The sequence below is a fragment of the Notothenia rossii genome (genome assembly GCF_949606895.1).
Source record: "Notothenia rossii genome assembly, chromosome: 7".
NCBI lineage: Eukaryota > Metazoa > Chordata > Actinopteri > Perciformes > Nototheniidae > Notothenia > Notothenia rossii.
In genome coordinates, this window is record NC_136905.1 from 35,170,537 (window position 1) to 35,183,631 (window position 13,095).

At 41.8% G+C, this 13,095-nt stretch overlaps 1 protein-coding gene across 1 annotated transcript; it reads left to right on the top strand.

Annotated features, from left to right (window-relative positions):
* Positions 1–2,041: 2,041 nt before the first annotated feature.
* Positions 2,042–12,361, top strand: LOC307013436 (piggyBac transposable element-derived protein 2-like; the record flags this gene model as incomplete). Its single annotated transcript, XM_079640835.1, has 5 exons — positions 2,042–2,241; positions 2,595–2,825; positions 2,927–3,079; positions 3,241–4,722; positions 11,955–12,361. The coding sequence occupies exons 1-5, from the start codon at positions 2,184–2,186 to the stop codon at positions 12,359–12,361; spliced, it is 2,331 nt and encodes a 776-aa protein (XP_079496961.1). The 5' UTR covers positions 2,042–2,183.
* Between the last annotated feature and the right edge of the window lie 734 nt (positions 12,362–13,095).

The window sequence follows — 13,095 nt, forward strand, 5'->3', positions numbered from 1 at the left end:
TTTGAATGGATAAAGAAATCAAAAGCCCCCGAGATAGTGAGCAAGGTAAAGCTTCAAATGTTTCGAGGAGGTTACTATAGTAGCATAAGTCAGCTCAAGGCAGAACTGGAGTCCTGCTTCAGAAAAATTTACTCTGAGGTCAATCTGTACTATAGTCCAATTCACAGGAAAATTGAATTTCAGGGAGGTGGACAATATCGTTTTCGCTTTCCAAAGCCCGTTGCTTATATGCTTGGAATAAAACCAGACCAGTGGCTCAAATTTGATGAAAAATCAGCAGCCTACCTCGCGGATATAAATGTAGGCATAACTCTTCTCTACTGCTATAGTAACGTGGTCAGTCACCAGCGGGTAGGTGACGCTTTTGCTCCTCTCCTGAGAACCGTAGATATAAAAGGGACATTCGGCGACACCATCACCCAGTATTTTAGTCCTGCGTATTACTTAACGGTAACAAAAACGCATATCGAGAATATACAGATAGAGATAAAAAACGATCAGAATGAACCGATAAAGTTTACCTACGGTAAGAGTGTAGTGAAACTTAATTTCCGACCTTCAAAAGCCGGGCAATCTTTTGCAAAACGATGATTCATCACGATCCACAACGTTTTGTGAGTTACTATGAAAATCAAGCTGGGGGGTCATTGCCTGGTTTTTATGGAACACCAGTTATGTACGGCCGAGGTATTGGTTCTATATTCTCCAGATTATTTCGTTTTGTAGCACCTCTGTTGAGAAAGGGATTTGCCATAGCTAAACCTCATCTGAAATCGGCGGCCAAAAATATTGCATCAGATGTTATCAGTAAGGCGGTCCATAAATTTGGCCACCAATCAGATCATGGGTCTCAAAAACGAGCAGGAGGTCTGATGGTTTTAGCAAGAAGGGGCAGGAAGAGACCTCCAGGAAAACGGGTTCCGGCAGGTGTTAAAAAGGGGAAGCACACAGTCAAGAGAAAATCATTAGGGAAAAAACACCCCCGAAGAAGGAACGTATTGGGGAGAGATATATTTTAGAGAAAATCATTAGGGAAAAAACACCCCCGAAGAAGGAATGTATTGGGGAGAGATATATTTTAGAGTGTTAAATATGGCTCTTTTACATCACAAATCTGCTGAATGCAGAATGGCAGAGCTGGATTTATTTTCGGCCCCCATGACGCAGCTTTCTATCGATGAAAAACACTACACAGAGGTCCTTCCGTTGTCTGCCATTACAGAGGACGGACCCATTGAATTTTTCATTCCCGGGGACGGGGATAAATACCTTGATATGAATGACACCTTGATGCATCTGTAAACTGTGTTCGTTATTCTACCGTCCAGGAGAGAAGCTTTAAAAGGAGACTAAATGGAGTCTCTGTGAAAGTTCAATTGGGTACTTTAATTAAAAAAGGCGCGGGTTGGTCACAAGCATGATATTGTTCAGTCAGACAAACAGCTGTGATCCGCTCCTCGTTAGGGAAGAGAAGCGCTGGATCTCTCCTCCGGTGCTGTTATATATCCTCTGCTGGCTCCTCCCCACCTGCCGGCTCGCCTCGTCTCCAATGTCCGTTGTTGCATTTAAACAGAGGATTGGTTCTTTTCACATTAAATATATGCTTAACACGCCTTTTCTCCTCATATTCTCTTTCATCACTTTTCATTTAACACATTCTAAACGCTGTAATCAATACTCTAAAAAATACTTCTCGGCTCGTTTGGTTTCCGGTCCCTCCGGATGTTGTCACATGCTACTCTCGTCTGTAAACAATAATGTATTCAAATAAACTGTACCTTCATTTAATATTCAGCATGGTAGTATCTCGACATCTATAGTTGTAGTGTTAAATCAGTAGGCTTCGGTTTGCACCACTCCATATCATTTCGCTACTAAATTCACCTCTTCAGGAAATCGTATATTAGCCACATGCTAAATGCTAACCGTAGATGAAGGATTTTCAGAATAAAAGCTTAACTGCTTGTGCACAAGAATTTCAGGTTTTTCAGTATAAGAGCATTAAAACTGACGGCATGTTTAAACTACATTTTAGTGGTCACATGCGTGGACAGCACTTTTTAGCTCTTATGTCCACAATGGTGTACACTGCTGAATTGGGGTCTTATAGCCACATATGTGGACACTTATACTGCCATCTGGTGGTGTCAGAAGAGTATAACATACAATGGTAAAAATTCAAGATGGCGGCAAATACGAGGGATGATTCAAGTGGCCACTCCAGACACAAACATCGATCAGGTAAGAAGTCCTGCCTTATTTCATGGCTTATTCTTATTTAGATATTTATATAAGCGTTGGATATTTTTCATGACAAGCAAATTTGGAAAAAAAAGTGTAAAAATAAGAACGTAACATGTCGCTAAACATGAAGTACACGTTTGTGTACTTATGGACTGAAGCTCGTCGAAACAGCTAATATACTAGTAAACATGCACACATGTAAAATGAGAAAACAAGTATATCTGGTGCAGCTAAAAGGCTGTACATTGTCTAAATGTAATACATAACAATTCAATCACTAAATACATACATAAATTAGTTGGATTAAAACGTTGTACAGTACCATTGAAATCCATTGTTTTTATTTCCAGAGCGTTTTTCTTTACACCAAGCTATGCAGCTACTTGGCTTGATTGATGAAGACAAGTCAGATTTAGACCTATCTGACAATGATGATCCCATCCTGGATACAAATTACCAACCATCACCACAGGAGGAAAGCAGCAGTGAGGATGAGGGTGACAGTAGTGACAATGAGGACCCCATTCCTGAGCCCACAGAGCACAGCAGAGGACATAAACGTCGCCGTGGTGCAGATAATGGTTAGTCAAGACCCAGTAGATTTGTGTTTATGTTATGTAGTTAGGGCCTCAGCCAGGGCTACGTGAAGGATTGGAGGCAGAATGCTTATTTACATTGACAGGGACAGAGAGTACAGGGACAGGTTCATCCCACACTCCCAGACGTCGATGTCGAACTGTACCGATTGAGACTGATCGTGCAGAAGATGACTCTGAGGAGCCAACACCAGGACCAAGCCAAACCAAAAAAAATAAAAAGGGAGAGTCCAAACAAGGTAATTGTTATTATTTTAGCATGCCTTGAGGGTAAATCTTCAAATTTCATGTAAACGTCCACACAGATTCAAGTTTTTTTGCTTACATAGATAAAATGTAACTTACTGCAATAAATACTATACATACTAAATACTATTTTATTCTGATTCTGGTTGTGCAGGACGTGGAATACGCTGGAAGGCTACTCCATTGACGCCAAACCTTGCGGAGTATCAGCATCAGGACGAAAGCGATCTGGACAGACATGGCTGGACCCCACTAGAGTATTTTGACCAGTACATCGATAGAGATCTGATGACACTGATTTCAGAATGTTCTAATGCCATGTCACTGTCTAGGAGTGGGGACCCACTCAACATGTCAGTCGATGAGGTCTACCACTTTTTTGGTGCCTGTATTTTAATGTCCTGCATCCGATACCCAACCATTAGGATGTATTGGTCCAAAGCCTTTAAAATCACTGCCATCACTGACAGATTCACGCGTGCCAGATTCTTCAAACTGAGGGGAGCAATAAAAGTGGTAATTGATGATGATGTGCCTGAAGATCTGAAGATGTCTGACAAATTCTGGAAGGTGGGGCCTTTTCTGGAGCGGATTCTGCGAGGCTGCAAGTCTCTGAATCGACCTGATTGCACATCTATTGATGAGCAAATGATACCCTTCACGGGAGCCTGTCCGTACAGACAATATCTGCCAATGAAGCCCAACCCAGTTGGCATTAAGAACTTTGTGTGTGCTACAGCAGATGGCATTGTGCTTGACTTTGAGCTCTATCAAGGTACACAATCACTGATCGAGAAGGTCGAAGAACCCGAGGGCCTGGGCTTGGGAAGCTTAGTCATCGAGCGTCTTTGTCAAACCCTGAAACGCGGCACAAAGGTGTATTGTGACCGGTTCTTCACCACCATCAAAGGTGCGCAACAAATGATGGAGAAGGAGCTGTACATAACTGGTACAATAATGAAGAACCGACTCGCTGGAGCGAACGACAAGTTACCCAGTGACAAAGCCATGAAAAGCGCAGGAAGAGGTACCTCATCAGAAGTGTCCGCTGAAGATGGAAAACTGTGTGTAGTGAAGTGGTATGACAACAAGCCAGTATTGCTGATGTCTGTTGTTCATGGTACACAGCCTGAGGACACCTGCCAGCGCTGGGACAAGAGGTTGAAACAATATGTCACTGTTTCGCGACCAAGCATTGTCCGTGAGTACAATACCAAGATGGGTGGAGTTGACTTGATCGATAGAATGATCAGTTACTATCGCATGAGCACCCGTACTAAGAAGTGGACAATGCGGATGGTCATGCACTTCACGGATCTGGCTTTAGCCAACAGCTGGCTACTCTACCGCAAAGACCATGCAATATGTGCTGGACCAAAGACAAAACCCATCCAGTTCCTTGAGTTCCGTATGGAAGTGGCAAAGATCCTCTTGGCCCAGCATCACGGTGCAGATGCTGACCTATCGGAACAATCAGAGGAAGAAGATGCACAACAAGGGGTAAAACGTCATGTGACAGAGGTGCCCCATGTCTCGGTCCGCAGGAGGGCTAATGCCCACCTCCCAGAGATGATGGGCCTGAAGAATGCCATGCGTTGCAGACAACCAGGCTGCACTGGAAGAACCCGAGTGCGCTGTGTGACCTGCAAAGTGTTCTTGTGCATGCAAACCGAACGCAATTGTTACTTAGCCTTTCACACATAGGTGATGGCAGTGTGATGGCAGAGATTCTGTGAAGGTCATCAGGTGACCCCTGGGCCTCCGTAAGCAGGCCGGGTCCTTCTGTCCTCAATGTTCCCACCCTTTCACATATCCTATTTTTTACATTACGAATGCAACATTTCACATGAGCCATACTTTGACTGTCAAAAAGGGGCAACATTTATTTTTATTTTTTTTCACTATGACGTTCCGTCATTTGTTGTACGTACCGTGTACGTAACGTGACAATTTAAAAAATGATTTGAATGTTTTATATTTTGTTACAGGCATACAATGTCATCCTGCAATTACTGTTTGCACTGTTGCAGCTTTTCAAATGATCCATGCATTAGTTTTAACTGTCCAAAGGGGCAAAAGTGCAATGTTTCCATGTTGTTTTTACTCTGATATTCAAAACATGTTCAAAAATATGTGTGTATGTGTTATTAATACATGCAAAAGCAGTCAGGAAAAACACTGCTGTGTTCAAGGTGGAAATAAAGAGTTTTTCATTCTATTACTCAATGGTGACTTAATTGGGTTTTATGGAAATTCGGACCAAGAATCCACATATGTGGACATCATTTTTCTCTAAAAGTACATCATATCAAAAGATTATTCTTAGTTTTTATTCTAATTAGGGTCCAATAAGCCCAAATAGCAAAGAGAAATAAAAAATGCATGTAAAAAAACAGCTTGGGCCTTAGGAGGTTAAAACATTGATTTTAATTTCTAACACATCTCAGGATCAAAATAACCAACGCCGATGGGACTAATCTGGCAGCTGATGCCCCCGTGGCCCTCGTTAATTATCCTCTGAATACAATTTTTAGCCAATGCAACGTTAATCTAGGGGACAGGCTGATTTCTCAGTCCAGCTCGACTCATCCTTACAGAGCGATGATTGAAACGCTATTGAATTACTCTGATTCTACTTTAAAAACTCAATTCACTGCCGGTTTATTTTATAAAGACACCGCGGGAGCTACAGTATGAACTCAATAGTGATAGCCAATGGCCCTAACAAGGTTCTAATAAAGAGAGCTGTATTCACAGCTGAATCTCGAGAGCTTCATCTGATGGGGGCCCTAAACACCGATATATTTTTCAGCGAGAGGCTTCTCCTGAACTCTGTAGATTTGAGAATCAAGCTCACCAGATCTAACGATGCGTTTACTCTCATGTGTGCAAATGACTCTACATACCGTCTAAAAATACTGGGGGCCTCACTTTTTATCAAGAAAGCCACCATTTCCCCATCCGTGCGTTTAGGTCATGCTGCGGCTCTGACGAGGGGCAACGCCCTCTACCCTTTATCTTGCGTGAATACCAAAACATAACATCATAGAGAGTTTTACAACATGTTTACGGCTACAGGGAGACACATGAAAGACTTACCTCTGAGTATTGCCCGAGAGGATTTCGAACAAGGATACTCATTATTCGTATTTAATCTCACTGCAGCGGAAGATGCTGACGCATTGTCCCCTATTACAAGCGGTAGTTTAAGACTGGAAATGAGATTGAGAGTACCGCTACCCCAGACTACAACTTTAATCGTATATTCTTGTTTTGATTCGATTATGGAGATTAATTCAAAACGTCAAGTGTTGGTAGATTATTACTAAGAAGATATTACATCATGAATAATCATCAATTGGATAGTCTACTACGTCATGGGTGACTCCTTTGGTGGGGTGTGGGCGTCAGATCAGCTACCCCGAGTAAAACAATTATTTATATACCCTGTATACATGATTGTAAACACCCACCCCTCTGTTGGAGTCAGAGGGTTCTAACACCCACCTCGACTCCGCGTGTCGTTTGGTGAGCTGGGTAAAATCATAAAAGAAGGGATTAAGAAACACCAGGATACAAGTTAAACAATAATCTGTTTTAATGATAACAGGTAACAATACAATACAAAATAAGTACTTCCTGCTCTTCCTCCCTATCTTTCTGTCTGGTCAGCCTGAAGAAAAAAAGAGACCGAACCAAAGAAAAACACAGCCTTTCATACAAAAAGCCACATGAGGAATTGTGTGGATGCTCGCCCCGAGGGGTCATCCACTGGTAGAGGCAAACATGATGGCGTGTGTAGCCAATCAGCGCGAGCCAGCCAGGAGACCCGGAAAACAAAAGTCTCTTAAGTTTGAGGAAAAACAGATCCCTTCGGTGTCCGGCACAAACCGGCTCCGAATAACAAGTGTGTTTATCTTATCTTACATCTTGCAGCCAGCACACACACATTCCCTGTCTGTGGCCCCCTTCCCCCCCTTCAGGTTACTACACACAAGTTAAAAATATGTTTTAAGATATAGTTGTTATAGTTGGCTAAATACACGTAATAGATGTAAATTACCTTCATATCAATAATAACAAGGAACACATTACCTCTGCTCTCAAGCAGTGAAATAGTTAGAACTTTACATAAACATATATAGAGAAAGCACAATTATTTTTACCCTCCAGCCCTCCAGATGTTCTGACAAGTTATGTCCAAATAAGGAAATCCCCTTCCTGGCATCTCCACTTCTCCTAACACAAACTGCTATTATTGATACAAAGTAATTAAACACACACATCTATTTAAGACAAGTAGATTTCCCTGATATTTGACATGCTGAAAATCTTAAGAAGAACGTCTCCTGTCATCCACAACTGCTCCTTTTCATACAGAGTAATAAAACATATTTAAGCTAATTTCTCCACAATGTTTGTAGCAATGTAGTACCCACACATGAAATAATAAAACAGGAATCTAATAAAACACCAACACAGATATGGTTCAGCAATAATCACATCTAGCTGCTGCAATAGCACAAAACAAAATTTTTCGCACACATATTATTCTGCAGTTCACCAGAATATCACAGGTCACTTGTATTATACCTACCCACAAATAGCCAAAAAAACCCACCCTTTTGATGACACATAAAAGTCGAAGAAAAAGACTATTGCGCTAATCTACTTTCACTAAAAATGGGACATCGTTTCAGGAATATGTGAAAAAAACTCTATTTTTAAAGAGGAAAAATGTACTTTGTCCCTTCAAATTTAACACAAATGAATATATAAGGTGACATTAAAATGAATATATCAGAAATACACTGTATGAAACTTTCTGCCCACCTCACCTCCCACATGCCTGGAGAACACTGGTTATCAGTGACCTTAGAGGAGGACGATGTGGGGAGTTTTTTAAATTCTTTTGGCTTTCCTCCCGATTTTAGTCATTACGCGAAAAGCATCCTCCAATTTCTAGAAAAACAATGTAAAACTATTTTACACCACAACCAGCAGCTTCAGAATGTCCTGTCTACAGCCTGTGGTCAGCACTGTGTTTTCTACCATACGCAAAAGAGCGTCTGGGTTGTCTTACGAAAAAATGTGTTATCTCTTTATCAAGACGATGTGATAAAAAATGATGCTGCTGTAACGAATTTTGTGAAAAAATACCAGCGGTGTGAGAGACGTCATAAAGACACTCATTTTAACCACAGTGTTTGTTCTCTACAAATGTTTAAAGATTGTTACAAAATGTAGAAAATAAAAATAAAAAAGGTCTGGAGACAAAATTAATTCACGTGACTCTATCTTTATTGAAAACAAAAATATAATACAACTTTAGGGTGTAAAATGTAACCAGCTGGGGCTTATTTTTCTATCTTTCCTTATTCTTTTCTTCTTAAGTGGGGCACTCTTCCTCCTCTGCGGGGTCTGGGGTTCCTGACACTTCCCAGCTGAGGGTCGCAGGAGATGATTTATTATTTCCTCTTCTTCTTCTTCTTTTGGGCATATTTTCTCTATTTAGTTCACCCTCTCTGATTATACGATATTGTTCACAAGTGTGTAGGTTTTGAAAAGCTGATAAAGGAATGTTGAACCCATTCAGACTATTTAAAAAAAAACGCCAGCCTTTAGGCTCCTGGACATTTGTTTTATACGAGGATATCTAACATGTGTGAACCTTTTACAGCTGTACCCTTTTCTACAAATTCCCCCGCGGGGGTCCATCCATCTGTACTCATGATTAATTTACTCATAATGTGCATTCTTACGGTAACGCTTAGGGAGGTGTTGAAGTAGGCCTACCTCGTTTTTTATTTTAGCAATGGACATGCCATCCTTTTCTTCTCCTCTTACCAACCCTGTGTCTTCAGGTAGAGTTAAAGTAATATGTCGTTCCTCCTTCCCGTCTTGTTTGAGTAAGGTGAGATATCTCTGCAGCAAGCCGTTGTGTTTTCTTATTTTTTCATAAGAGGGTAATCCTGCTTCGTTTAGCACAGCTCTAATTTTTTCATCCAGAACATCTTCGGCAGTGCGTCTCATTGTTTCCTTACTATGGGGGTTAGTTACACCCGCCTGATTGAGCTGATTAAACTGGTGAGGTGATAACAAAAACATCTTTTGACTCATGGTTGAATGAACCCTCCTAAAAGTTGTCCTAAAATGGGGATCACAGCACCTAGCAGAGGCAGAAGAAAGCCTCCAGATTGCTTTCTTAATTTCTTGAATTTAGTTTTAAAGTTGGCCTTTTTATTGGCCAAGAGTTTGATAATCTTCTTTTGTTTTTTTAGTTTGTTATACTGAGCGCCAGATAGTGGAATGTTACCCTTTAGAAGATTTAAAGACAGCTCACAGAGTGATTGAAGAAAATCCGTGGAGCAGTTCTTGAGAATATCCTTGCGCTTTGAGGGCTTGGTGTTACACAAGGCCTTCAGCAGCGGCATGTTTCTTTTTAACCGGGCCGACATACTGTTTCAAGTTTTCGGTTTTGGTACATAAACAACTAACCACTGATTAGGTAGTGCTCCCGATCTAAGTCTGTAGATGTCTGGACAGCTGGGGGTCATGTCTACGATTAAATAACCGTGAGGTTCCTTGGTGGCGTCTTCGAAACTTTGAAGTAAAAATGATTTATTACCAGGGTATATTTGCTGAGCAAGTATGTTCATTTGTAATCTGTCTCTGGGGTTTTTAAACAAGACCATGTAGTTAGCATTCAAGCTAATGGTACGACTGTTTTTCCCCTGATGAAATTTTTTTTGTGTAAGCATCATAACACTCATATTCCTGTGATGGCGGTATTGGGTGAAAAGTCTGACTACTTCCCGATGCTCGGAGGCCTGAAATATAACATCGTCCAATATAATCAAATGACTTTGATCTGGAAGAAATAGAGACTCTTCTTCAAATGATTCAGGCAGACCTTTGATGAATTTCATATTTTTATTCTTTTCCTGCAGTTCTGCATACATTGGCTGGAAAGAAGTATAAATCCACACAATATTCTGAGGTTGTACATCCATTACATGAATACAATTTTGCAATACATTCTTGACAAAAAAAGTTTTTCCACACCCACTAGGGCCAACTACTAAAAAAGAAAAAGGAACACGTAGTCGGGGCTCAAAATCAATTTGGCTGGGTGAAAACATTTTGTCTTTTCTTGTTATTTCTCAATACCCAAAAGGCAAAGTATTTCCTCCGTCTAGCAGACGTCTCTTATCAAACACAACTCGGAACTTTTTGGTGAATGACACATTTCTCAAAACGAAAACCTCTTTATTCCGTACAATGTTGTGTTGCGGGGCCTGAAGACACCTCCCCCTCTCAGAGTTTTGAACGTAGCCTTCCACCAGATCTGCCAGACTGTCAAAGTTCACTCGTTCACAACATTTGTGCGTTTGTGTAATTCCCTTCACACGCATCACAACCTTTTTTTTATTTTTGGTTTGGTAAGCATAACTTTTAGGGCCTGCTGAAACAAACTCTTCAATCGTGTCGCCCCCCAGTTCATCTGTCAGATCCCCCAGATAAACCCCCATGGGCAGTGGAGTCTCCCCCTGTCTTGTCACATAGATTATACTATCTGTGTCGTAGTAGAAAACTCTGTGCTGTAATTTCTCCAATTCATTATACAGTTTCAGCCTGGCATACGCAGTGGTGAATGCTGCAATGAATATGTTATCTACCTTGTTGGGAGGAGAGTAGCATTTTTCTCCGTAACACCATTGAACAAGAGCCGTCCTGTCGTTGAGGAATGAGAAATACTTAACCTTATGTTTAGCTGAAAACAAGAGGTTAAGAAATTCTTCTGTTTTGGTCACAACCTTAGTCTGAGTCAGATTGCTTCTCTGGGCAAATTTACCCCAGAAACTGTTGAGACATAGTTTTGACACTTGTCTTTTGGCTGGATTTGATTTGATTTTGTCTGTATCCAGCAAGATACCCTGATTAGCATGGTAGTCTGCCACATACTTTTTTCTGCTCTCATCATATGTGGCCTCTGAAGGATAACCTGATGCTTCTTGTTTGCCCTTCAAAGATGTGTGTATATAGTCTACAAAAATGCTGTCACTTTTCTTCTCAAAATGCCACACCTCTGTGATCTGAGTCAGCTTGTACCCCATATCCAGGGCTTTGTTGAATTATGTTGTCACCCAAACTCCTATTAATGTTCTTTCCTCTTGGCTGTGCATGCAGGGCCCCTGTTGGTTGTTAAGCTCAGCGCATGTACGGCAGAGGGTGAACACTAGCTTACCCGCTGCTGTTCTGTAGGGCAGGACTGGAAAGTAAAGACCCCTGGGAGGGTCTACTGTGGCTCTGATTATCCCAAAAAGAACTCTGAGGATCTTTGAAATCTCGGAATATGATCTGGGGGTGTCCAAGTGGATATAGGCCTGTACAGTTTACAAAAGGATAGAGTGAGGTGAAATCACAATAATGAACCAGTTCGTCTGCCGCTGTCGTGTGCCTCAACTTCACTGCACATGTCCTACCACCATACCATGTTTTTTTCCCGGTTCGCCGAGGATGTTGGCGTTGTTTGTTCGCCGCTCCTTCGCCCCAAATATTGTTCTTTAGCCAGATCAGAACCTCTCCTGTCTGGCTCTCTACTTTTTAAACGTCAGTCATCAGCAAAAATAGCAGCATCTCTATATCGAATCGACACAGATCTTTGTGTTGTCATCTCCTACCTGCTGGCTCTTTCCTGCTCACCGGTCCCTAGTCCGCTAGCTAGCTAGCATTATCGGACCTAGCAGGCTGCTACCTAGATGCTCCTCGGCTCCCTGAAGTCTGCTGAGCTAACAATTCTGTCTCCACCCCAACTCCACCCTAACTCCGCGGCTCGTGTGGGTCTTCCCATCCCGCTGCGATCAGCCGGCTTCCCCGCTGACATCGTCTCTCCCTGCCGCGTACAGCCGGTGGCTATCAAGCTAGCTAACAAGCTAGTAGGCTGGTCACCCGGCTCCCACTCTGCACCAGGCTGTCAGCCCCTCCTACGATTCTCCTCCGGAAACCACTGGAATAATTCTCCTGATATGCTGTGGATTATCACTCTCATTTTATCTGGACTCACACCGCTCCTTTTCCCACGGTCATCCGGCTCCTGGTCTCTGCTGGCCGGGTCCCCAGCATTAGCTAGCTCCGTGCTAGCACCACTTCACGGGATCATGCCGCCGCTCTACTCCCTGTCAGATCTCCACTCCTTTAATAACCGCCTACCTCCGGACTGCATGGACATCCTCGCAGATAATGAAAACACGGGGGCCGTGATTGGTACGTGATCTGCCCTCACTCAAGGGAAAACCTCCAGCTTGACTTGAGACCTCCCCCGTGAAAAATAAATGTAATTATAATGAAGCCAGCTGCAATGGATCATTGATCCACCAGGGGGTGCAGTGGGTTTCCACACTGGAGCTCATGTGAAATAAAGTCAGATACAGCACGCTGGATGTACAGCGGAACTTTGTTAAGATCCATATGTCACGGATATCATACTTTGTGCTAAATAAGAGACATGTAATCATTTACAAAACATCACCATGTTGTTATTTAACAAAAAAATGTTGTTTAGTCGGAAAAAACGAACTGGAGGAAATGCAGCCCGGCTCTCGATTTTTAATCCTAATTTAATCATCATCTTCACCGCGATCATTTATGTTTATGTTCGCCGAATTGACATGAAACCACAGACACATATGAATATACTTTATTCAACTTCATTAAAACGTTATTAACGTGCCTAAACTCAGTAATTCACTAAACATATTTATATTTTAATGGAGTCTCGTCGGCAGATCAGGATCCCGACGCGTAGCGGAGGGATCTTGATCAGCATGAAGGGTGTTATTTTCCCCATAAGGAACAAGTCGCTGCAAATTATCCCGCTTATTACATGGCCACATTCTCAACAAAGTAACGACATGACTCCCAATATTAATTGAAATGCTTTTATGGATTTAGAAAATGTTTTTATTGATTTAAAAAATAGTTGTATGTATTGATTTAAATTGACATG